Source organism: Pseudochaenichthys georgianus, chromosome 17 (genome assembly GCF_902827115.2).
Source record: "Pseudochaenichthys georgianus chromosome 17, fPseGeo1.2, whole genome shotgun sequence".
NCBI lineage: Eukaryota > Metazoa > Chordata > Actinopteri > Perciformes > Channichthyidae > Pseudochaenichthys > Pseudochaenichthys georgianus.
The window spans coordinates 21,133,844-21,161,586 of record NC_047519.1 but is presented as its reverse complement, the minus strand read 5'-3'; the positions used below and the strand labels follow the sequence as shown (position 1 = coordinate 21,161,586).

At 41.8% G+C, this 27,743-nt stretch overlaps 1 protein-coding gene across 2 annotated transcripts in view; it reads left to right on the top strand.

The window, feature by feature from the left end:
- The window catches only part of LOC117462714 (leucine-rich repeat and immunoglobulin-like domain-containing nogo receptor-interacting protein 3), a 40,046-nt gene extending 18,180 nt beyond the window's left edge, over nucleotides 1–21,866 (top strand). For both annotated transcript variants that reach the window (XM_034105005.2, XM_071206336.1), the window contains exons 2-4: nucleotides 12,758–13,361; nucleotides 13,671–14,414; nucleotides 14,583–21,866. In XM_034105005.2, coding sequence (XP_033960896.1) covers nucleotides 12,813–13,361; nucleotides 13,671–14,414; nucleotides 14,583–15,152 — 1,863 coding nt within the window. In that variant the 5' untranslated portion in view covers nucleotides 12,758–12,812 and the 3' untranslated portion in view covers nucleotides 15,153–21,866. The remainder of the gene's footprint in view (nucleotides 1–12,757; nucleotides 13,362–13,670; nucleotides 14,415–14,582) is intronic.
- The last annotated feature ends 5,877 nt before the right edge of the window (nucleotides 21,867–27,743 follow it).

Here is a 27,743-nt window from a genome sequence, read left to right as displayed (position 1 = left end):
GAGAGATTGTGTGTGTGTGTGAAGCTTTACTTGTAGGGTTACAGTTTCTTCTATTTTGGTTGTCCAGGGGATTCCACGTAAAGGTTTAAATACCAATGCTGTGAAATCTGAGACACTGAAAACTATCTAGCGCGTGGTTCGTGATGGGAATACTTTCGACCAATTTAAATGTTTCAGTTATTACTGTAATCTGACCCACTAGATGGGCTCAACTGTAACAGAATAGATGGTCAGGCGTTCTGCCGGGTGGATGGTTTAGAAAATTGTTCACATCATTTCTCTTTAATGGCTCAGTTGCTGTGAACACGGAGAAAATAATTAAAGCGTGGAAAAATGAATATGAAGATACAATCACTTCAGAGGATTGAAACATGCCTACACAAAAACACACACGCACACTTCATCTGTCATGGATTGGATGCTCTGGGCTGCACAGTACTGTTGCTCATTATGGCAGAGGACAATGCAAAGCCAGTTTTGAGTGGGAGCAAAATCTAGCAAGGAACAAAGTCACACAACATCAAAGAAGTTAAGCAAAAATATTTCTCAATGTGACACAATTTATACAACACCCTATCTGCTCAAGTAAGATATATATACCGCAAGAAAAAACAAGTCTAGTTTAAGAAACAAAGAGTGAAAGAGTCATCCGCACCGAGACATTCAAAACCAATGAGGAAGTTGTTATACTGTCTTATAGTTCATTCATTGTAAAGGTTGTTCTCTCCAAAGTATCAACTTTGCATTTGTGAATTTTATAATCCATTGCTGTCAGCTTATTACATTTATTTTATTACATCTCTTAGCACAAAAACCTCCATTTTACAGCAAGATAAGCACTTTGTTTATGTGTACATGTACATAGCAATCTAACTCAGGAAAGGCTACTAATGCACGGTTCATATTTACATACATTTACATTAAAGTCATGACCCTTTAATAAGTAAACTGGGATGGATAGGTAGATGGATAATTTGATAGATTTCAAAGGTCCTGTCCCCCAATGATACAAATCTGTAAATAGATCCTAATTGCACTAAATCTTAATGGTTCTTCGGTACATGGTCTTCTCTTGTACATTTTGAACACGGTCGGGGGACCTGGTAAGTAGGTATCTGGATTGGATGAGAAGTATATGAGTACAGAAAGGCATGCTTTATATGATTTAGTCCACGTGACTAATCACTTTGAGTATGTTTGCTCCTGAAGTGAAACTGATACGCACCAAAGGGATCAGAAATCTGATCTAGTCTGATTTACCATTCAGACTCCCTGCTGTGCCAGCCACCCCTCACTGAGGTCTAGGTGTTGGTAAAGTTCAAAATGAAATATGTGACACACACACACACACACACACACACAGGAAATCAACCTTTTGGGCTCATCTCCCTTATATTCAACTTAGTGTTGTCTACCTTTAGCCCACACAGACGGCTTCTGTCTGAATGCAATCAACATGTATAGTGTGTGTTGTGGTAAATACATTTTTTCACCAGTGACATTTAGCTCTGGAATAAAGGTGATGATGATTCAGAGATGAAGCGGGACACGACTATGGCACGTGATTCCAACACAGGTGCCGCTGTGCTGCATGAACGTGTTGTTTGTTTAAAAATCAAATGAAAGAACACGGCAGTTATGGAAAGGTATTTCTGTCTCAGCAACACGCGGTTTCTAAGACCCGTTTCATAGTGGAGACGTAATCACCTCTGTTTTCCAGAATTGTGTGCTGCATGCATTGTGTGTACGGTTTATACATAAGTGTAGATGGTCAATTTGTTTTGTCCCAGTCATGGTATTAGTCTTTATTTTTGGAGATATAAGAAAAAAAGGTCTTGCAAGTTTTTTTTATCTTTGTACAGAAAACATTGAAGACACCCTGGTGGAAACATTTTACTTTTAGCAAGAGGAAAGTAAATAGTTCTGGGAGTGTGTGAGGTTTTTGCAGAAGTTATTTGAGGACTGGGAGAGACTCTTTCCCCTTAATGAACAAGCAGCACATAGACTTTTATTTTTTGTCTTCTGGGGTTTTATCTAAGCTTGTTTTAGCTTTTGTTTGTGTTGTTGTTCCTCTGTGGCTGTCAGGCGTTGTTGTTGATGCACTGTGATCCTCTGCTAATGTTCAGTTTCAGTGCAGTTTTTGGCTGACTTTGAAGTTGGATGGATCTGGACTTTGGCTTCCTCAGCAAGTGCTCCTTCTCACTAACTAACTCTCGGCATTGGTGGCTTGTCACTTTTCTGTGCTTCTCAAGAAAAATGCAGACATGCTAACATCAGCTCAGAGAAATCACAGACCTGTGAAGTATTTTGGGACCACCTGGTTGGAGGGGAAACAGTACAGTAGGATGAGTCAGAAAGCATCTCTGGTTTTGTGAAACATCATCCCCTGTACGAGGATACAGTCAGCTGCAGAGGGGTGATGCTTCCCTAAAGGTGTGTGTGTGTGTGTGTGTGTGTGTGTGTGTGTGTGTGTGTGTGTGTGTGTGTGTGTGTGTGTGTGTGTGTGTGTGTGTGTGTGTGTGTGTGTGTGTGTGTGTGTGTGTGTGTGTGTGTGTGTGTGTGTGTGTGTGTGTGTGTGTGTGTGTGTGTGTGTGTGTGTGTGTGTGTGTGTGTGTGTGTGTGTGTGTGTGTGTGTGTGTGTGTGTGTGTGTGTGTGTGTGTGGTAAGCCTCTTGTGGCAGACTCATGTTCTCAGGAGTGAATGAGAGGATTGGGACTGACATTGTGGATATGTAACCTAGCATCCTCCGCTCAGCAGCCCGTCTACTCAGTGTACACCAACCCGTTCTCAGATGATTGGTTAGGACCTCTTGGCATCACTTTTTCAACAGACTGGGAAGCCCTGCCTGTCAAACCACGACTCTTCACTACGGTCGCAGTTTTAAACCCATGTTTAACGTTGTAAGTTCAATGAACTACTAAGTTGGGTCAAAGAAAACATCCTGTTTTAGGTTAGAATACGTTTGTTATGTAAGTTATGTTGCGTATGTGGGTGAAAGTCATGCTTTTGTTTGACCCATCCATCCAACCCATACTCCTACATGCCGTTTGTCGCACTTTATACTAACTCACTTCCACAAGCAGTTTCTCTGAGCGTCTAATATTGCTGTGAACAAGTAGATATACTTTAGAGTTGGTTGAGAGCCAGAGTTGAGAGTTCAGGAGATTGTTCTATAAATGATTGTTTAAATACTAGATTATCCTGTCCAATGAAACTGCAGCAGTCAAGGCAAGGCTTGTTCCTGTTTTGGCTCTATCAGCTTAAGGTCAAAGTAGACATCATGTCAGTGTCATTTAGTTCACACTTGCTGCCCCAGTGACTCAGAGTTCTTACTGGAAGAAGAAGCTGCTACGGTTTGATTGCATGGCACAGAGCGCCATCGTCATCATCGCCCCTCATTGCAAAAAAAAAAAAACTATAGCACACTGCAGCCCACTGAACTCAGATTGATGAAAAATGCTCAGTTTTCTTTGGAAGCACTGGGAGCTGTGGTTTATTGTCCTTGATGTAGATGATGTAAACAAGCGACCAATACTTTGTGAATGTTGACTGTGTGTTTGTATTCTGTTGATTCTTTGTTGTTCTTTCTGTTCTAGTTTTTTATTCATATTTTATCTTGATGTTCCCACCCCAGGTATTGTACGCTTCGTCAATGAGGGCATCCTGCTCTGTGAGCGACTACCAAAGGCTTCTATTTTTCCTGCCTAATTATGTAGTGATAAAACATTTTCTTTGTTTTCATCGAGGGTCTAAGTTTGGGCGTTGTTGTTTTCTTTCTGTTTTTACTGACTTCATTATAATGCAGGCATTCTGAAAACTTTTGGAGAAAACAGGGGACAAACTAACTTGATTTCAATGTGCAGAATAAAAAAGGTTATTTCATTTAACCTGCTCAAGTTGATATTGATTGTTGATTAATATGACCAAACAGAAAATTCCAGACTTGAATGAAAACCTTTATGAGCTTTTAAGAAATCAACCACAGTTGTCTTTCCTCATAGTGTTCAAATGTTCCTTCTTTTTCCCATTCAGTGTGACTGTGTTAAGAAGCTGCTATTCACAGTTCACTTGGGCTTATAATGGAGTGACTAAGCACAAATTTAATATTGGACTTATAGCTACTTAGCAACGACGAGCATACACTGTCAGCTTTTCTCTGACAAGTGAAATCTTGTCAAGTTTGCACCCAGGTTGGTTTGCGACATTAAAATGTAAAAGCTGTCTCTAATAACCTGCTGACTGCTAGATGACAAATCATAAGAAAAAGAGATACCGGGGTTGGGGAAATCTACGCTCTGCTGACTGAATATAAAGGCTCAGTCAACATGGATGACCTATTTACAGTCAGACACACTGCCACACAAAGACACACCAGACAAAGACCACAGCCTTATGTTAATACAAAGTTATTTGGGAAGCATCTCAGGGCTAGGCAAGGCAAGGCAAGTTTATTTATATAGTACCTTTCAACACAAGGCAATTCAAGGTGCTTTACAAAAATGAAAGACATTCAGACAAAGGCATTTAAAAACAGTAAAAGATAATAAAAGAAACATTAAAAGAAAAAATACATGAATAAAAAGTACATGAATAAAAAGTTACAGTGCAGTTTAAGATATGAATAGTTCACACAGAAGTTCCATATACTGATGGTCTTCAGCCTGGATTTAAAAGTAGTCAGAGTTGCAGCGGACCTGCAGGTTTCTGGGAGCTTGTTCCAGATATTTGGAGCATAATAACTGAACGCTGCTTCTCCATGTTTAGTTCTGACTCTGGGGACAGCAAGCTGACCAGTCCCTGAAGACCTGAGAGATCTGGATGGTTCATAGTTTAGCAGAAGATCAGAAATGTATTTTGGGCCTAAACCATTCAGTGCTTTATAAACCAGCAGCAGTATTTTGAAATCTATTCTTTGACACACAGGAAGCCAGTGTAAAGACTTCAGAACTGGAGTGATGTGATCCACTTTCTTAGTGTTAGTGAGGACTCGAGCAGCGGCGTTCTGAATCAGCTGCAGCTTTCTAATAGATATTTTAGTGAGACCTGTGAAGACACCATTACAGTAGTCCAGTCTACTGAAGATAAAAGCATGGAGAAGTTTTTCCAAATCCTGCTGTGACATTAGTCTTTTAATCCTAGATATATTCTTTAGGTGATAGTAGGCTGATTTAGTAACTGTTTTAATGTGACTGTTGAAACTCAGGTCAGAGTCCATGACTACACCTAGATTTCTAGCTTTATCTGTTGTTTTGAACATTGCAGGCTGGAGCTCAGCGCTAACTTTTATACGTTCTGCCTTGGCTCCAAAAACCATTACCTCAGTTTTGTCTTTGTTTAATTGGAGAAAGTTCTAGACATTATAAATGGCCCGCTGGCCCGGAAGCACTATTTAGACACCCCGGGCCAGCATAACGTACTTTCCACTTGCCCGCTCGGGCCATTCAAAATATTGCTTAAAAAAAATAATAAAAATAGTAAGACATACAATTACATTGTCCTGTGGTATTGTTAAATTATTTCGCGGGAGCGCGCTCCTTCACTACAGACTTTCGAGCCACCTAACCATTCGCGAAAATGTTTTTAATACCAGCGATAACCGGCCAAGCGCCTGGCTCAAATAAAAGAAAGTCACCAGAGGAGTTAAAGGAGAGTGACAATGTATGAGAAGTAGAGGGAGAGAAAGTTTCAGCCACACCGGCTTGATCGATGGAGTTGGCTTCAATATGATGATATAAACAAGGTCTTTTGTCAGCTCTGTACATCAATGCCGACCTATGCTGATAAGTAAGTGAAGAGTAGAAAATATAAAGGTATATTCGCTACAGGGAAATGTCCCAGCAGTTTAGGATAATGAAGGTTCTACTCTATTACATAGCCATTACATTTCTAACTCCTGATAATGACAGGAAGGCAGAAAGTGTATTATACAAATAAAAATACTCATAGCAGAAATGTCACCCTCCTTTTTTTCTTTCAACAATGACCACAATATAATAATTTTAATAAATGCAGCTAAATGCAATGTAATGTTAATAAACCAAATATGAACAATTGAGGAAAATGAGGAAGAACTGATGATTCAAATGTTGTAGTACAAGTAGTAATGTAGTTTGTGCTTAAATTACTATTGCAACAAATGTGTTCATTTTCTTCATTATTAGTCGATTCTTTGGACGAATGCTCTTGGGCCAGTCGTTACAATGGTGGGGCCAGTGATAATGAAATTCTACTGGCAACTTAGTGTTTGAATTATGCTATCCTTGTTACGGTGTGTGCAGGAAGCAGTAGTGATGGCAGTTTGACACTGAAGCTTCGAACGGAGCTTCAACCCTGGACTTCCTATTCCATAGAAGCAGTGCTTCGAAGCTTGCTTCAAATCACGTGACATATGACGTCCGAAGCAGCAACTGCTTCATTTCCTGAATGAATCATTTGACTGGTTCGCGGTCCATTCACGCGATTCAATGCACTGCCTCGTCTAGATTCTGACTGGTTGAAACAGTTTCAAATTTGAGCGCTTCAACACTTTATGACCGCTCTAAACAATGCGCAATGTGTGGGTTGTTGTCGTAGTTTGCGTTGTTGCTGTTGAGTTGTTGTTGGTATTGCATTTGAATTGTAGTATCATTATAGAGCAAGCCAGGAAGAAAGATAGGTCGTTCTGGCTCGGGAAACACTTCGAAATGTGGAGAAGTTGTGAACAAAAAGACAATTATCAGTAATATAAAAACAGTTCAATATTTTAAGGAATAGATAGCCCAGTGGGTACAGCCGGCGGCCCGAATGCGGCGTGTCCTCCGCGCAGCTGGTTCAAAGCCTGGTATGGATGAACTTTTAATCATTGCTTTTCAACTTTAATACTTTAATGACTGATAAAAGGCCCTCTCCGCCAAAAGAAATGTCCAGCACTCTCTAGTCTCTTCTCAATAACCCAATACACACAATTATTAATCTTTAATTGCAAATAGAACATGATATTCAGTCTTAGTGTGTGTGTGCATCGAATATTTTTCAAGGCAAAGATACGTTAAACCCACTGCAGCCTTGCACTTCGCCAGGAGAGGTCGCTGTAACTGAAGCTTCGAGAAATGAACCTATTTCCGACACAATTGTCCAAGTGGTTCGATGCTTCATTCAAAGCTTCATTTTGCCATCACTAGGAAGCAGGACCCAAATGCAGATTAAAGTGTCAAAAATATCTCCTTTATTTCAAGGCTATACTAGAAACAAAGACAGCACAGAACACTCAACGAAGACCAACTCAAAACACAAGACGAACCGACAAAGACAGACAGAAAAACCAGAACTTAAATACACACAAGACTAATTATACAAACAAGACACAGGTGAGGAGGGAGGAGAAAACACAGGGACACCAGGTGCACACAATCGGGTAATAAGACACACCAGGGAAACTAACGACAGGGAACCACAGACAGCTCTAAAGACAAAACACAACGCAGACAGAAAACCAAAAACAGATCTAGACCAGACAAAACACAACACAGACAGAAACAGGCAAGACAGGAGGTGAAGACCTTTCAAAATAAAACATGAAACAAAAGACAGAAAAAGACAAGACAAAATACAACACAGACAGATCTTGACAATCCTGTGTGTGAAAAGCACCTATGTTTGAAACATTTGGCTATGGTCTTCAGTGTTGTGCCTGTGAATGTGATAATGCATGTGTGATTGCACGGGGATGTTTTTCCCCAACAACTGTTCACTAGGTCAGGTCCCTAAAATTAGTTATTTTTAGGGCCTTTTTTATTTGCCTTTCTCCCTGGACAGCTGTCCGGTTGCAGAAAAATCTGTGTGGATACTTGGATTTGCCACTTGTGGAGACTTAACATCTGGCAAATATTAATTTACATTTTGTGGAGTAGATTTGGGGACTATGGTGTGATTTCATGTGTGTTGGATGTCCAGATGCAGGAACAAGATGTAAGACAACTCTGAACTCTTCTGAAACCGTATGAAGAGACAGGCTGCAGATAAAACCACCTGCTGCAACAATATAACAACCACCATGCCATGTGAGTGAGAGAAAGGTGTGTATTTATTTGTCTGCTGCACACCAGACTCCTCAGGGTCTGTGTGTTTGATGAAGTGTGTGTGTGTTTTAAAGATTCCTGCCTGCCCTTGAGTCCAGCAGTGTGGACCTTGTGTGTCTCCACAATGTCAGCTCACTGATTCATGCTGCGACTCTGCCACTGATCCGTAGGATGACTCTCGGGGTGGGGGGGGGGGGGGTTGAGACAGGCTGCATCAATCACACTGCCTAAGAGCTGGGCACATGTGCACTGACACACACACAGAAACGACATACACTCCGAATATAAGACACAGCCACTGTTTGTAATCACATAATGTATTTTTCACATTTAGTATGACGGTAAACTGAGTAGAGATTATATATATATGTAAGATGTGGATGATGTGTTCACACAAGAAATGTTCGGAAATATATTAAATTATACAGTATGAGTTATGAGCTTGAAATTAATGGCATCCCTCTTGACTGTCCAATAAAAGAGAGGGCAGATGGTTCAAATAATTAACGGCAATTATACTTTTGCAGCCATTAATAAACCTGGTTGGTCCTATGTGGGAAACAATTCTGACCCTTGGAATTTAGAAAATACTCCTGAAGAATATTGACCTAAAGATAGTGCTGGATGAAAGGTCAGGGGCTTAATGTAGATCCTCAGGAGGCCCTTGGATGTCTGTAAAGAGATATTTAACTCCCTAATGTCTTAATAAAAGGATATACAGTATATATAATTCCTCATGGTTGCACTAGTGACCACCAACTGGCGGCCCGCGGGCCACATCCGGCCCGCCAGACATTCTCATCCGGCCCGCACGACGGGGGTGACTGTGGCGTTGGCGGAGTGGTTACTGCGTTCTCGTGACTAAGGTGCAGTACCGGAGTCCAACAGAGAGGCAGCAGCTGCGGGTCAGTAGACTGCGTACTGCGAAACCTTCCCTGCCTTGAAGAAGAAGTGATCCTTCGTAGTGAAGAGTCTGCTTTGTGCGCTCCGCAACACAGCAGTAGCCCCACTGCGACAGAGTCCAACAGAGAGGCAGGAGCTGCGGGACAGTAGCCTCGAAGCAGGGTTGGGTTGTAACGGAATACATGTAACGGCGTTAAGTAATCAGAATACAAAAATCAAGTAGGCTAACTGTATTCAGCTGGCGTTACATTCGAAAAACGAGTAATCTGATTACAGTTACTTTCGTAAACCTGAAGTGAATACATTTGGGAATACTTATTGGAATTATTGGTGGGAAAGTTTCCTCACAAAATGTAATATTCATTACCGGCAGAACTGTGTGCACACTGCACAGCGCTGCAGCATGTCTGTGAGCTAGAGAGAGATGCAGCGTGTCTGTGAGGCCCCGCCCCCGCACGCAGATGAGAGAGAGAGATCTCTTTTAAAATATATTGAAAGTTAGAAACGGAGATGGTTAGATAAAATGTGAAAGATAACGTTTATGTAGCATTTCTTTATTGTCGAAATGATGACATTTATAACGGAATCAAAGTGAGTGGCCTGCTGCTGCTGAATGCATGGGGCAAGTGACTGGAAAAAGTTGTAAAAGTTATTATCGTTTCAGAATAATAATAATAAATAATAATGATAATTCATTCTATTTAGGGGCGCCTTTCAAAGCACCCAAGGACACCTTACAATTCATAACATATTCCAAGGAAAGGTTTTAAGACGGTACAAAGAATGCAGTCCGGGTGATGTTTTTTATGTGTGGTGCAGATGAGAGAGCTGTCCAGAATGACACCAAGATGTTGTGTTTGTGCTCTTGATAAGCCATTAAAACAGCAAAATACGTGTCTGCTGTTCACCAGGGGGGTATACTACGAAGCAGGATTTTCGCTTAGCCGGCTAAATTCAGGGGAAACTCCGGCTTTCCGGTCATCCGAAGCTGGTTCTCCTTTTAGCAGGCTAGATCTCCATGGTAACTTATGCTTAGCGGCTAACCTGGTCGGGACCAGGTTAGGTTGCAGGCTAAGAGCTCAACTCAGTGAAAGCACCGCCTGCTGACCAATCAGAGCTCAGTGTGCGGAGTTTAAAGCGATCAAGTCATATTACAGGAGAAAGGAAATACAGAAAAACTGCCGTCGCACCGACTGTGCGTGTGAACGTGAACATTAATAGAATATCACCTCCCATCTTCAGAGCAATCTGACTATTATAACATTAGCGTTAAGAAAGCTTACTTAAATATCGGCCACAACATAAGTAACCGGATCAGAGTACATTAACCTACAGTCCGCGGCATATCACTTCATAATGTATCATATATCTCCTTATCTGAGTCAGCTGAGCCGTATCTGGCCGTGCAACACTCACAGTGTCACATACTGTATGCAGAAGTATTATTTTAAGCAACACATTAAGTTGACGAAACACTCGAGACAAATGCAATTGAAGTCAGATCGTCTTTTAGACGGGGCAGTGATATCATAAACCTGTTAATGTACGCATTCAAACACGCATTTTCTTTTGCCAGCTGTATTCACCTTGCAGGTGCAGCTCTGAGGCTTTTATCCTGGATAAAGTGTTTAAGTCATGGATGTTTAAAGTTTAACTTCTTCATTTTTGACTAGTATTAAAGTTCACTTTTCATTCAGGAAGTATGACGCTGCGCTGTCAGTGCGCTTCTCCATGTTTGTGATTGGTCGAATGCTCCAGATACCACCCCTTTCATGTGAACGCGCACCTAACTAGATAGGACACGGCTGGCTTGAGCGATCCACTTGATAACCAGCGTCGACGGTCGTAGTACCGTTTAGAGCGCGTATGTTTTGGATTAGGCCAACCGGCTAACTCAAACATATCCAGGTTAGGTTGAACCAGCTTCGTAGCATAGGCCCCAGGTGATCCCTGCACTAGAGAAATTGCCAGGTTGTCCCCAAAGCCAGTATGATTCATCATCTTTGTATCATGAATGTGCATAATATTTTGTGCCAAACTAAACAGTAGACATTGAGATATGATGCAGAATCAGGGGCTCACCAAAGACAGAGGATTCATCCTTTGGGGAGTAAAGAAGTAAAAGGTGCAAGAATAGCAAATATCATGTCAGTTACAGGCATTCTCTTGCAGGGGAACTCATTTGTTTGATTTGGTCAAATAAATAGCTAGTTATTTGGGAACATCTGTCCACTTGCTGTGTTTGTTTTTAGCGTCTCTCCTGGGCTTTTCTCCTCTGAGAAGCTGTGGTTAGCCGCTCTGTTGTTGTGGTCATGGTAAGTTGCTGCTGGTTGATAGTGCAAGGCTTAGTTGCTGCTGAGAAGTGGGTCAGCAGCCTCTATCTGCCTGGGTTTGTCACTCTTGGCGAATATAAAAATTGTGCCAGGTTTTAACCAGATTTTTCAGATATGAGATCTGTAAAAAGAGGGTTTTAAAAAACATGTGGGACTTATCCACCCGAGGCTTAGTAGATGAGACACAATCTCCGGGGGTTTTGCTGCAGTTTGTTTGTGTGTGTGTGACCATGTATGAAAATATGAGTGTTGTGCGAAGATCTTATGTCTGCCATCATTTAAATGTAGCTTTAAATCCCATTTCATCCTGTTTGATCCTATTGATGCCAAAGCATTGAAACAGTCAGATATTATTAGCCGTTCAAGAGGCTGTTTTCCCAAATCCATCTTACTAGAAACTAAGAGACTCGAGGCAAAGCCCGTAGCAAAGGGAGACTCGCCCTCTGATCACTGCCTATTAAACACAAACCAGCCCATATATAATACATATTTTTGTCTCCACCATCAGAGTGCATTTACACATTATTCTCCCTGGTGGTGCTGATGACATATTCACTCTTTTTCCACTTCATCTGAAAACAAACAACTGTGAAGAGTTCAAATTCTGGGGGTTTTGGTGAGCATTTATAGCATGAGAGCAAAAGACTCTGCTCAAGTTTAGAGTATAAATGTATTAAAGTAGTACCACTTACTGCTAACTAGATGGACACTGAGCTGTGTTTCAGATCTAATGCCAGGTGCTCTTTGACTGTCTCTAAGTTGAAAACTGTGTGTGGGAGAGATGACAGGTTGCCTGAAGCAATGTTCGAGCATGAGTGATTCATCTCGGCGCAAGGAGGACCAAAACGATTTTTAATTCATACCCACCAAAATGCCAAGTCCTACGCATACATACATCAACACATAGTAGATCAAACATATAATATGACTTAAGCACACAGTGATTCAAACGCCCATTTTGCCTCACGATTTATAGCAGTAGCGTGTGTGGCTTCCAGGCAGAATGTGATTGCTGAGTAGCTCAGTCTGTATTTATGCGTGGTGATAATAAATTCATTGTGTTTGTCAAAATGGAGCAGACGGTCTCAGAGCTGCAAAGAGAGCCGAGGAGATGCAACATGCATGAATTCAGCTGAAGTTCCCTTGCTGTAGAAACAGCTCCCAGGGTGGCAGTTTCCTAACTGGAAACTATAAATGAATGAGCAAAAATAAATTATCTTAAATATATTACACAGACCCGTGCTCCTGTAATGGGGTGTCATCAGCTGTATTTTAGTGCCCTGTCATGGTATTCCTCAATTCTCTTTTGGTATAATATTACTTAAACAACAGGAACAGATCATTTACAGCCATGTGGATGTTTATGAGCCAGAGAGATGATCTTCTTCACATCCCCTTTCTCTAGTATGATGTCTCTAATCAATCTCCGCATATTTTTTTTTCTATTTCTCCACTCTCTTTTAGGTGTATGGTGCACTGACCCTGCCTGTGACAGGCGAGGAGTCGGAGGACCAGGGCCATGATTGGCTCCCCTGGCCCTGGTGTGCGTGCCTTAGTGCCGAGGGTGTGGGGATGGGTCCTGGCTTCTTCTCTGGTTGCCATAATAACCTTGACACTTCCAGGAAGTAGCCAGGCCTGTCCGCCACGGTGCGAGTGTTCGGCTCAGCTGAGGTCGGTGTCGTGTCAGCGGCGGCGGCTCACCAACATCCCAGAAGGCATCCCCACAGAGACACAACTCCTGGACCTCAGCAAGAACCGGCTCCGCTGGGTGCAAGCAGGCGACCTGGCACCGTACCCACGGCTTGAGGAAGTGGACCTCAGCGAGAACCTCATCGCCACATTAGAGCCCAATGCCTTCGCCAGCCTCCCGAGTCTTAAAGTGCTGAAGTTGAGGGGGAACCAGCTGAAGCTAGTTCCCATGGGGGCTTTCGCCAAACTGGGCAATCTGACCAGCTTGGACCTGAGCGAGAACAAGATGGTGATTTTATTGGACTACACCTTCCAAGATCTGAGGAGTCTGAAACATTTGGAGGTGGGAGACAACGACCTGGTTTATATCTCCCACAAGGTAAGCTCTCCAGCAGCTTGTCTGTATCATGACTGTGTTACTAATGAAGAACGGGATATTTGGATGTTGAATTATTCCTTTAACAAATGAAGATAATGTTTATCATGAAATAAATTAAGCTTAAACTTCAGAAATATATTATTTTGTATACACTTAAAATATATGTTGAGCACTTTTCCCAGTACTTACGACAGCATCAGTGTGTTTTGTTTAACATCATAATCAAACACCCACTGCTAGTCATCATGCATATATGTAAAATAAATACAAATGTTATGTTATTTAACCTTTTATTTTCCTGATTCCTAGGCATTCTCAGGGCTGCTGGGTCTGGAAGATCTCATAATAGAGCGCTGCAACCTGACATCCATATCTGGCCAGACGCTGTCGTACCTGCGCAGCCTGGTTACTCTTCGCCTCCGTCACCTCAGCATCATTGCCCTGGAGGACCAGAACTTCCGCAAGCTGTCCAACCTGCGGGGCCTGGACATCGATCACTGGCAGTACCTGGAGTACATCTCCCCTTTTAGTTTCCAGGGCCTGGACCTCCGCTGGCTCTCCATCACCAATACCAACATCACCTCCGTCCCCTCCGCTTCCTTCAAGAACCAGGTGCACCTCACCCACCTCAACCTGTCCTACAATCCCATCACCACACTGGAGCCCTGGGCCTTCAAGGACCTGCTGAGGCTGAAGGACCTCATCATGGTAAGCACAGGGTTGGTGACAGTGGAGCTCCATGCCTTCGGAGGTCTTCGACAGATCCGGGTCCTCAACTTCTCCTCCAACGACCTGCAGACTTTGGAAGAGGGCTCCTTCCACTCTGTGAACAGTCTGGAGACCCTCAGAGTGGACGGGAACCCCCTGATGTGTGACTGCCGTCTGTTGTGGATCCTGCAAAGACGCAAGACCCTCAACTTTGACGGCAGAGTGCCGGTGTGTGCGGGGCCGGTAGAGGTGCAAGGGGTCAGCCTGAACACCTTCACCGATTCTGCACTCTTCGATCACTTTACATGCCAGAAACCTAAGATTCGCAACCGTAAGATGCAGCAGGTAAAGAAGATGATACACTAGCAAAAATGTATAAATGCCGATGTATTGATAACTAGGGTAACTGTAATTTATTCTACAAGCACAACATGTTTTACTGACAGATTTATTGTCCATCTATTCTTCTGTATTTTCATTGGTCTGTACATTCCTTTCCTCCCACTCCCCCAGGTCGTTGCTCGTGAAGGCCAACCTGTGAGCTTTCTGTGTCGAGCTGAAGGAGAACCTGCACCTGCTATTATCTGGATTTCCCCACAGCGCCGGCGGATCACAGCTAAGAATTCAGGGCGCATTACTGTCCTCCCGAGTGGCACCTTAGAGATCCGCTACGCCCAGCTCACTGACAGCGGTACATACATCTGCATCGCCAGTAACGCCGGAGGCAATGACACCTACTTTGCCACACTCACAGTGCGCGGCCACCCGCTAGATGCTGCCTCAGCCTTCTTTCTCAACCGCTCACTGTACGGCGGCGAGTTCTTCAACGACACAAATCTGAACAGCACGCGTGTTTTCCTCAAGTTCACGTTGGACCTGACGACCATCTTGGTCTCCACGGCCATGGGCTGCATCACCTTCCTGGGGGTGGTGCTCTTCTGTTTCCTGCTGTTGTTCGTGTGGAGCCGGGGACGCGGCCAACGCAAGAACAACTTCACAGTGGAGTACTCCTTCCGGAAATCTGAACCTGTCACTGGTAGCTCCTCAGGAGGGACCAGGAAGTTCAACATGAAAATGATATGAAACAACGCAGCCAGGGGTCCCTTGGGGGAGGCATGAGCACGTCCCAAAAACGTGTTTGACACACGCAAACACACACAGCTACTGACTCGCAAAGAAGGTTGAAAGCACAATACGTTTCTGTCTATGGCTCTATTACAAATTAAGCGCCCACTTCAAAACTGAAGCTATTACTCAATTTGGTTTGTGAATGAAAATAAAATGACCCTGATCTCACTGTCAGTGGTTTTATTCAGCTTATTGTGAAAATCATGTCTGAATAATACTGTACAATTTGTTTTAAAGCTAGTTTTGTGAATTGGCATGTAAACTGAGCTGTGGGACACCGGTAGCCCTCTCTCTCTCTCTCTCTCTCTCTCTCTCTCTCTCTCTCTCTCTCTCTCTCTCTCTCTCTCTCTCTCTCTCTCTCTTACAATTATGAGATAATGAAAAATAATTCCTCTTTAATTAAAATGTCCCTTTACTGTATTTTGTGCAGTCAGGGATTTTAAAATAAATGTGATGAAGAGAGACCTGGCTACCATCCATTTATAGAACCTGTATTTATGCTCTTCTAAAGTGTGCCTGGATAAGAATCACGCATGTTCAAATGCAATTAGAAGTTAAGTTGTAAATTCACAGAATAAAACAAATTGTTTTAAATTGAATATGTTTTTCTATAAAGACAGATTCCTTTATTCTTAACAAGCTCTAGATTTGGACCATTCACATAAATTACAAAAACACTTGGCCTTCTCTTCTTTGTGAGATTTTGCAACAACATAAGCTGTGTGAGTTTGGGACGAGCGCTCTGACCAAGGGTTGCCGTGGCTGCCCGCGGCCCGGAGGGTTTGGTTAGGAAGTCAAAACCATCGGACGCGGGCAGCCACTGTAACCACAGCAACCAACACGGTAGAGAGCAATTGGGACTGGAGCTGATGACCGCAGGAGGCTAGCTGGGTAAATCACAAGCCCCGATCATGCTCTTTCATCAACAGGAGAGGGTCAACCTGCCGGCCTCCGCCCTTTGTCCCGCCCTCTGCTGCGTTGGTGGACGCCTGACCTTCCCAGCGCTGCCCGGGGGAGCAGCCCGGAGCGTCAGGTCAAACTCAGAGGCAAACAGAGGACACACAGGAACACTGTTGTGGTCTTCACATCGAAAACATACATAGCAACACTTTCATAGCACCTTTTCTCAGGAAAAGTGAAATAACTATCCTACAGAGTGACACACATGCTCTTTTTAAATATTACATTCCAGCAATACTGTAAGTAGAGCCATAAAGTCAACATTAATGTCAATGTTTGAGTGAAGAAACAAAGCCATAGTACGTTTAGGTGGTTTTTCTATACGGTAGCTTGTGCATGATTCTGTTAAATGATAATAATTATTGCTACTACCATTTTACAAGTTAGTGTGATGATAACAAGACCATCTGCTGTCGCTGGGCTTGCAAAAAGTTACACCCTGCAAGCCCATAACACACACACACATCACACCACACCACACACAGGAGTGCTGAAACCTCATCAAGGGTCCTTGGATTGATAGGAAGAACAATCACACAATCATGTGCATTTACTTACACATGCATAAACATACAGATTGATGAAGTGCCACAGCAAAGTGTGACGCGTCTGCTCTCTGTTTGCCTCTGAGACGGTCAGTGTGCGAATGTCTCTGCCCCCCTAGCCCAGTGCATCCCCCCTACTCACCCCTAACACCCCCACTGGGTCCTCCTTTGGGAGGGGTCCCTGGCTGGAGACCAAGGATTATAAAATGTAAATGAAGTCGTGTTAACCCTACCCACGCCATGTGCGTCGTATAGTGGAGAGTAGTACTGTGGTTTTAAAAACAAAAAACAACAAAAAACTTAATTTGAAGTGTTCTTTTTGTCCTCCATTTTTATTTTACTCAGTTGTTGTTCTCCGTGACCTTTTGGCTGTTTACCATTTGAATGTTCCCCGTCCTCCATGTGGGACTGTTCTGTTCTCAACACCTAATGAAGTCTCCACACACTGGACAGTGCTTGTGTCTGTTTGCATCTCAGAGTGCATATTGGGAAGCAGACATCAAGAAATGAGACAGGATCTAAAGCGTCGTACACTAACCAAGACTAGTTTACAGGGTACATTGGTGAGTCACCAGATGGTCGACAAAAAAAGAAAGAAGAAAAATCAAGATGGTCTATTTTTCTGATTATCTAGGGAATAATTGAAATGGTTAAAATACTAAGTTTTACATCTTCTGGTTTTCTTTTTAACTTAGCCTCTTTATAACCTAACCTATAGTTAAAGGTATGTATTACTACAGACAGAACACTAATGCTAGCTCGCTTATATATGACTTACTCACAGTGAAGAGTAAAAGAGGTGACTGAAATACTCAAAGCTGAGACATAACGCTAGCATTACAAGATATTACGCATCATTTAAAACTTCGTAAATGTTACTCACCTAATGTAAATTAACTAATGTCTGTGTATGTTGAACTTAACATGCATTTACAAAGGACCAGCAGTTGAACTTGATATAATTTGGACCAAACATTTTTTTCTTTTTTATGATGTCATTTTAAAGCCGTTTTACTGGTGATGTAAACTGTATCCTACACTCTGTATACACTATTCATTGGACACTATTTACTTCAAATCACTCTTTTGAAACTAGCTGGTTGTGAATAAGAGTTTATGAAGGACACTGCACACAAATGTAGGGACTGATTTATGAAAAGCTGTTGCTAACAAATGATTGACGTGTGTGGAACAAATTCCTTCAGTTTTAGGAGTCCTTTTGTTATAGTTACTGGAATAACTAATCCAAACTATACCTACAGCAAATGTAGAACCAATTTAGACAAATGTGTAGTTTGCCCCAGGTAGAGAGAACCATAAACTCTTCAAACTTTTGCAAAATAAATTCTGAAACTCCATTTTTGTCCCTTGTGAGGGGTGATGAAACCACAGTTTCTGTGTCAGGATGAATAACTCAGCAGCTGTTAAAGATTCATGATTCCGAACGAGAATAGAAGAAACAAATTGTCTCAGCCTGTTTTATTTTTTATTTTACAGTCGCAGCCCATTTGAGTGTTGAGAACAGGACGTTTCATCATGGACCTTTCCTCTCCCCCAGCCAACGCTTTTTTGTTTCCATGTCCCGGTATTTCTTAGTAGAACATAGGGTTTAGATGACAGTGAGAATGTCTGTAGTGATCGTTGATGATGTTATTGTACAATCATCAATCACAACTGTAAGCGTAGATGAGGGTGTGTTTCGTTTTATTATCTTCCTACTCCTACCCTTTACTGTGCTCCTCCCTTTCTTCTTAACATGTCCACCCCTCGTTGTCCCTGTTCACAGTATTAGGCTGGATTATGGTTGTGTGGTAGTAGACACGTACATGTGGTCGGTGACTCAGTGTTGTCGTGTTATGATTAGTTGCTCCTCATGATATCATCAAGCACGGAGCAGCATTGATTGGATCAGTGGAGGCAAAAGATGAAAGGGGTGACCCAGGTTCCCTAAAAATAAGAAAAATAGCCATTGGTTCTCATTTCACGCCCTACTCATTCGTGAAAAAACACTTCTGGAACTTTCCCGTTCTGGGATCTTTGTCCGGATATGAACCAAACGGACTGTACTGTATGTATTTTCTCTGATATCTCGCCACACTTACAAATGTTGAAAGGGGGTATGTGTTGTTTTAATACAGTGACTCTCGGCCTACACTCACTTTCTGCCAACTGTGGTTCACTTGTTGTCAAGGACACAGCTCATTCACTGTCTAAAATAGACATGTTCATGTTGGTCAGAGTTGAAAATACAGTAAGTGCTTGTAACTATTCAAGCCGCACAAGTCCTTGAAAACTAGCTTCAATTAGATCTAGTACCACAGGCTTCAGAAACACATTTAACATTTTAATTGATGGACCCTTAGCCAAGTCATCGCCTCTCTCTGGTTGACAGACTCTCAGTGTTTGTAGTGAAGCTTGAGCTTGATTCATCTCCTCTGCCGTGATACTTGAGAAAGTGGGCTGAGCAATCCCCCGTTTCCTCCCCCACCTCACCCTTTCCTGGGGTGTACTTTAGTCTAGACACCCCCATTTAAAGCAGCAGCAACCTCACTTTTAGGATACCTTTCACCGGGGAACTTGTCAAAGACGCAGACTAAAATAACCTAACGTCAAAAGTCATGCTGTCATTACCAGATTAGTTATTCAGTTTTTTATTTATGTAACAGTTTCCAATGCAATATTTCCAATATTCCATTTTTGACAATCTAATGAAGAAATTCCTATATTTCTCAACTGAAAGAGCAGTCTTAGCTTTGCTATCACTATTATCCGAGGAGACTGCATTCCATTCCTTTGATTCTCCTGTTACTTCTTACTCCATATTAGCTCTAAATAAATCCATCTCATCCTCCAGATCTTACAGCTGCTGTTTTGATTGGATTAGACTTGAGTTGAATTATCGGAGCTGAGAGGAGCAGTAATGGGATGACGAAGAAGTGAGCTCGGCTGATTGGGTCATTACTTGGTTTATTAGTCCCATTTCCATAACAGACCTCTCAGAGCAGTGTGCCACTTAAAGCCTGGAGGCTCAATTCATGGTGTAATTGCATCTTCTTCTTTTTTACAAATTTGTGAGATAGAAATATTAAAATGGTACTTTCCTTTAATTGGACAAAAAATATGGTTTTACAGAGCAGTCATCGTAAACAGATTCAGGTTTAATTAGACGTGTGGTAGAGCATTACTGAAGGATTGTCTAAAAGCACCTTGAACAGCACAACTGCTTCATCATAACCTTGACCAAACAATTGCAACTGCCCCCTCCCCCATTTTCTATGTGGAAATACTGACCCCACGTGGTCAATGTGAGTAAGAGCACCTAATGGGACCATTATCCTGCTGATGTACCAGCGTCATTGTATGTAGTGGGGAAAAAAAAAAACAGCTATGCGTCTCATGCAGTGAAAAACTAACGAGTGCAAATGACTGTTAGATTCAAAAGTCAGTACTTTACTGATATTTTTTATTATAGCCATAGTGTGACCCCCTTTGCGGGCGATGTATGCTGGGTTATGAGGAGAGGCCTCCACCTGAAATCAGAAGCAATTGTTCTGACCTGGTTAGCTGGCACTCAGTCTGTAGATTAGAAGAGTACTTTCAGACCCCGCCAGTCTCACCCCCTTCACAGAGATCAGTAACAAACAAAGATAAGACATCACCAATTTTGCTCTGTATATGACCAATCAGAAAAATGGTCGATTCCTGTCTAGAGAAAAAAAAAAGCGTTCTTTCTTGTGGTCTTAGCAGGTTTAATCTATGCATGCCTTTTGTATACAGTGATTGCTCTTGCCAAACTCTCACCTACACCTGTACGGAGAGCTATGGGTGCCATGTTGCTGGCCATGGGACTGGTTGAAACCGACTTACTGCAAGAGCAGGTGGGACCATTAGTGTTTTTAATCTGGTACAACAAAGCAAAGGGGCTAATGATAACCTGCACCTGCATTCAGAGACACATTAAAGAAGTGTGCGTCTTACAGAATAAGCATTTGTTTACTCGGGATGATTGTACTTTTACACATATCTATCCACACAGGGGATGTGTAAGCTGTAGATAAAACGATTGATATTCCAAGCAGGATGGTGGGACTAATCAATGCTGTATGGGGATAGGATTATTAATGGCATACTTTCATTGATCTATCTTGAACCTTGCCACTCTCCCAGAATCCCTCTGGAGAAGGAAGAGGCGTTCACAGCTCTTACAGACCTGGTTGGCACCCATTCCTAGGTTTCCTCATTACCTTTTAAGATGATTTCCCTCTTTAAAGAACGAGATGGTGCTAGATTTCAACTTTTCCTCCCAGGTCTTAGCTGATGTAACGCTGTATTACCTCTTCCACTCTTCAGAGGAATCTGTCACTAACGTATAGCTCTGCATTTGTCGGAACCCTCTAATAAAATATATAGTCTCTTTCTCAATTTGGCACGGTAAAACGTTTTCTCTTCCCTCTCTCTTTTCTCTCTTCTGTCTCACTCTGTCTTTTCTCTCTCTATCAACTTACTTGGCACCGACCTCGTTAAACATTTCAGAACACTTTTCATCGATCACTCCTAGTTTTTAAGCTAATGCATATTTGTTCCCTGTTGACACGGTCGTTACTGACTCCTGAAACCTAGGAATGGGTGCTGAGCGCTCCAATTAAATGCAGAGCTAACATAAGTAGGCCTACAAGTTGTTCAGCGTGTCACATTGAACGGTGTCAACTGATCAATCATTAAAGCATATGACGGCCTCATAATAGAAGCTGTAACTCAAATGTGGACTCTTGTTGCAAGAGCGTGTGACTGTACTGATTCATAACATTTAGATGTTGCCCTGCGATGAGTGGATCCTTGGATGGGAAGAACAGAAACTGTACATATTAGATCTTTTAGCCATATCATGTCATCAAATCTGTAGACCTCTTTGCCATGTCTGACAGAGGACAATGACTGTTGAACTGTAAATAGTGTAGGAATAGTAATATAAGATTTAATTGCTGCTTCTTTTCTCCAGGGATCCTCCATGTTTTGCTCAGTCCCATGGCTGCTTGGTCTCAAAGGGAAGGATGAGACAATAATGTACTTGTCTATAAATAAACAAACAACATATAAGTCCTTTTTTTATTTTAATGTTTGTTTTATATACTGTCCGTCTTGTAAATTAACTCCTTTTCGTCATAAAAGCATGATGTGACTCTGTCAAAAGTGTCCTGTGTCTCTTCTTGTTTCCTGCTTTTGTTTCCTGGCATTTGTGTCGTAAAAAACATAGAAACTCTCACGCAAGCTACACTACATGAGAAATATGATGGTTTACCATATCATAGAAATTGGAAAACAGTCCAAAAACATCTTGGGAAAACTAAAATGTAAGAATAGTAGGCTACCATGACGTTGATATCATTCCATCTGTGCTTTTACTGCTACATTTGAAGCACACTATCGTATACTGAACATGGCCTTCCACTGAGGTCATTTCATTTTATTTATTTCTGAGAGGTTTAAGAAACCCTTGGGGTGTTCAAAATTAAGAAATATAAGTGAGAAAAACACTGGATCTTTGCAGTGTTGTATTTTACTTATTTTAGGTCAACACACAAACATTAAAGGCATACAGGAATTAGTATTCCTCACCAGGGCCCTGGGCCCAGGAGTTCAACACTTTTAATCCCTATCTGATCAGATCAGATTTGGATTTTGGGGAGTTCAAAACCAAAAAACAGGATTAGGATCACTTTGATATCCGATCAGATCAGGAAATCCAATCCAAGCTTTAATCTGGATCAAATCTTCAAAACGGGTAGTTCAAACCGACAACACAGGATTGGGATCAGTTTGATCCCAAATCACTGGATTATCCTGATCCCACCAGAGGGGTGGATTTCCAGTGGATTACCAGAGCAAAATGTACTGTACAATTTATTTTAAAATATGTTTCAATTTAAATTAGATGGCAACGTTTGTTAACTGAAATAATACACAATTTTTAGCCTTCATGGGAAATACATTATATGTTTTCCATTTTTGTTCACGTTTGTGGTGGCCTATTTTGTTTTCAACCAAATGTTGATGACATAAATGTTTATGCTCATAAAAGTATCACAACAAAGATTGTCAATCACAAATGTAATTTAGATTAAAGTAAAAATATCTTCAACAAAAAAAAAGTCCATCATCTGTCATCACCTTTCAAATAAAAATATATAATAGACATTATATATGTCTCATTAAAGCACTGATATTCAGGATCTAGTCATCTTGAAAAGTCGTAATCTGGATCAGGGTGATCCTATCCTGAATTGCTTTGAACTCCAGGGACAAAATTTGGCCGACTTGTCTGATCCTGGATCACAAAAAATGGGATTTCAAAATCTGATCAGATCTGATTGAGATTAAAAGTTTTGAACTCCTGGGCCCAGGAGTTCAAAACTTTGTATCCCTATCTGATCAGATCAGATTTGGATAATAATAATAATAATAATACAAGGAAGACAAGAGACCACATTGCAGACATATATTGTCCGCAATTACTTTTGAAAGGTGATGACAGATGATGGACTTTTTTTTTGTTGAAGATATTTTTTATTTAATCTAAATTGCATTTGTGATTGACGATCTTTGTTGTGATACTTTCATGAGCATAAACATTTAAATGGTGTATTATTTCAGTTAACAAACTTTGCCATCTAATTTAAATTGAAACATATTTTAAAATAAATGGTGCAGTACATTTTGCTCTGGTAATCCACTGGAAATCCACCCCTCTGGTGGGATCAGGATAATCCAGTGATTTGGGATCAAATTGATCCCAATCCTGTGTTGTCGGTTTGAACTACCCGTTTTGAAGATTTGATCCAGATTAAAGCTTGGATTGGATTTCCTGATCTGATCGGATATCAAAGTGATCTTAATCCTGTTTTTTGGTTTTGAACTCCCCAAAATCCAAATCTGATCAGATAGGGATTAAAAGTGTTGAACTCCTGGGCCCAGGGTCTAGTAATCTTGAAAAATTGTAATCTGGATCAGGGTGATCCTATCCTGAATTGCTTTGAACTACAGGGACAAAATCTGGCCGATTTGTCTGATCCTGGATCACAGAAAATGGGATTTAAAAATCTGATCGGATCTGATTGAGATTACAAGTTTTGAACTCATGGATTTGAATTAAGCTTTCAGAAATGAAATGACAGCCACTATAACCTTGTTTTCATTTAGCTATTTTTCTATATTAAATAAGGAAACATTTATAATCCTGGGGAAGTTATTCTAGCATTTAAGCGAACAGTTTTTTCGTAACCGTGGCTATGGCGATGCTGTGTTTTCTTCACTGGGGTTACCACACATTTTTCATCTACACCAGCAGATGTCAACAATGCACCACAGTAAGAAACCATCACACAGAAAATGAAGTCAGTCAGCCAATTGCTTGTTTCTTTATTCATTTTAGTCAAAACACACAATTTAACCATACTGGTTTTCACTTAGTGTATTATTTGTTTCATTTAGTACTCGACTCTTCCCCCGAAGGCAGATCAACGTGACGAACAGAGTCACTTTGGTATTGGGAGATAAGGATCAGAAGAAAAGTGTGTGTGTGTGTGTGTGTGTGTGTGTGTGTGTGTGTGTGTGTGTGTGTGTGTGTGTGTGTGTGTGTGTGTGTGTGTGTGTGTGTGTGTGTGTGTGTGTGTGTGTGTGTGTGTGTGTGTGTGTGTGTGTGTGTGTGTGTGTGTGTGTGTGTGTGTGTGTGTGTGTGTGTGTGTGTGTGTGTGTGTGTGTGCATTTGATCAACATCTTCGATTAGGTGTCCACTTAACAAGTCAGACCCCCTCCACCACCACCTCCATCGTGGCCTGGGGAGGGTCCAGGGTGCCTCAGCCCCCACCATAAAGGTCACTGCAGAGGTTAAAGGTGACCACACGCACACACACACACACACACACACACACACACACACACACACACATACACACACACACACACACACACACACACACACACACACACACACTGATTTCTCTGAGCCATTCTTCCTCCTCCCATCTCTCCTGTCCAGTCATTTTCTCTGCCCTCATCCATCGCTCTTTTTCCCTTGCCCTCCTTTTTTTTTGTCTTTGCTCTATTTGAAATTGATTGTCTTCTACCATCACAAAGACACTTGGTTCTGATTGATTGATTGGTTGGTAACGGAAGAGGGAGAGAACATCAACACTGGGCTTACAGAGCTCTGAGCTCTGTAAAAAAATAACGAAATGACGCCATTTTGATGCACTGGAATTAACCCGTATTTCAGCTGCCAGGCTGTCTGTTTGTTTATGATTCAGCCGGCTCCTATACAAACACCAGGCCGGTCGAATTCAGATTCAAACAGGACGAGCTGAAATACAGGAACAAAACAAGAGAAAATCACACCTGTGTGATGAGACAAAGGGTAGATACAGACATGAACGTGTGGAGACTACGTCCACACAAAGGAAAGGGTTACATACAACAGGAGGAAAGACACACAGCGATGAAGCTGAAACACGTACAAATACACACATTTTATACAAATACACAAACAGCACATACAACACAGGGCTAAAAAAAGAATGTATTTGTAAACCAAAACCCAGTTGTTTTTCCTTGTTTCTCCCCCTCTCCTCCACCTGTAGAGGTACAGTTTATCCTGCAGTTTATATACACCTATATAGTATCCATGCATAAAAGAATTGTCCCAACCCTAATGACAGAGGTGCTTCGGTTGGTTCTCTTTTTTTAATATGGGAATCACTTTAACACACAAAGAAGACAATCTTCAAACACAAAATAAGCCAAAAACTGATGCAAAACAGGAATTAGTGCGTCCTTGATGAGTCATTTTACCCTTCAATTTAACAATATGCTTCTTAAATTGTACTCAATCTTTTGTCACTGATTAAGTCCTCCCATACATCATCATATATGGTCCTTTCCTGCTTGTTTAATTATTCCAAATCCTCCTTTTTATTCTTTCTCTTTACTCCAAAAAGGACAACGTGCAAACTTACAAACAATAATTTAATGTTAATCAGAAGTTGTGAAAGCATAAGACGGCTTACTCCACACATTCCTTTAAAGAAATTAAAAAAAACGAACAATCATTTTGCTGTGACCTTAATGTCACTCTCATTGCTAAACATTGTCATTATTGTTTCACTACATTAACCTTTACAATAAAGATTTGAGGTATATCAAGATGAATTGTCTACACATGCCTGCCTCGATGTGATGCTACTGGACGGAGGGACCAGCGAAGAGGGTCTGGATGGGCGGGGGTCACCGGCGGGGGGCATCTAGTATCTTTTTGGAGCTGAAAGGTCTCATCACTTCTGCACTTATTGATCATGGGTAGGTTGTTACAAAGGTTTAAGTTTTAGATGTGAGCCAATGAGAGCGCGGGATCTTTGTAAACATTCAGATACACACACACACCTACACCCGGTTACAAATTACACAAAAATATCTCTGGTGGGAGTGTGTGTGGGTGTGTGTATCCTGAAGATGTGAGAGGGCATTGTCTCACAAGCATGTTAACAACATTTAAAAACAAAAGGGTGGCGGTAAACAATCGTATCCCCTCATTGGGTTAAAAAAAGTGCGTTTTAAACTCAAATCAAAGTTGCTTGTTTGATGTAATGAGGACCTCCTCCTGTGGTGCTCCCCCTTCACCCAGTGTGTGCCCCCCTTCACTTGGAACACTGTGTGTGTTCATGTGTGGGTGTGTGCAGAGCAGTCCATCCCTTTGTTGAAGGAAAAAGGCACTCAACACTTCCCACATAACAAACACCTCAATGTGTTCGCCATGCAGCACGACTGCTCTGTGGATGTATGTGCAATAAGAAGCATTTCTGTGCGTGTGTGTGTGTGTGTGTGTGTGTGTGTGTGTGTGTGTGTGTGTGTGTGTGTGTGTGTGTGTGTGTGTGTGTGTGTGTGTGTGTGTGTGTGTGTGTGTGTGTGTGTGTGTGTGTGTGTGTGTGTGTGTGTGTGTGTGTGTGTGTGTGTGTGTGTGTGTGTGCACGTCCCAGGTCCAGTTTGAACACGGCAGGCTAGAATTATCTTTGGTATCGATGGCTGTGTCACAGTCCACTCTATTCTGTGAGGTAGCCACACACACAATTGTTTCCATCACTAACGCTCTGGGTCTGAGCTTCTAATATCTGCACTGAAAGCTACAGTTTTTCCCTCTGGACTCTAGAGGACGTCTTTAAAGTGACACCTCCACCAGGGAATCTGTTATAGTGCATGGCAGAACCCAAACTGTGGAAGAAAGTCAGTAAAATGCTTCCTTCCAGTCCGAAGATGGCGGGCCTCTGATGTTCCTGCGTCACCCTTCCTCCTCCTGTCTGCGCCTCCTCTCTAATATGATTATCTCCCGCTAGAAGATGCTACACAACAAGTGGCTTTGCCCACAAAGATAAAATTAAAAAAGACACAAAGTAATGTGGTGGTTCTCATGGTAACCAAAAAACATCCATCAGCAGAGGAATGCAGTGACAGTCAAAGGGCTTCAGAGATCAGGTCCTTCCTACACATACATTCACAAATATGCACAGTTTGTCATTTGTGGTAATCCTTCTCCGCCTGTGCATAGGATCAGTCTGTTGATTCTTCTTTTTTTTCATCTTTAAGTTTTTTTCATTTTGTCAACAAGGTGCTTCTTTACATATTCAGCACAACATAGCACAGTAGTCACAAGAGAGAAACCATGTGACTATGGTACTATTATTACCCGCATCAATAGTTAAGGAAAGGAGAAATAAAAGACACAACAGGGGGAGTAGCAAGAGAGTAGATAAATAGAGAATAGATAGAGAGACAGAGAGAGAAAGAGAGATGAAATTAAATACTATTTACATTCATTTTCATTGTGTTTCATGTCGATCACATCAATGTGTTTCTGAGGTATGGAATAGGCAGCGTGCCCGAGTGGTGCTCGCAGTTTGACGGTTGTAACAACACAGGCCTGACACGGGCGGCCTGCACCTGTTCTCTGATTATCATAAAGAGGCAAACATCATTGGCACTCAGAATCCTATATTGT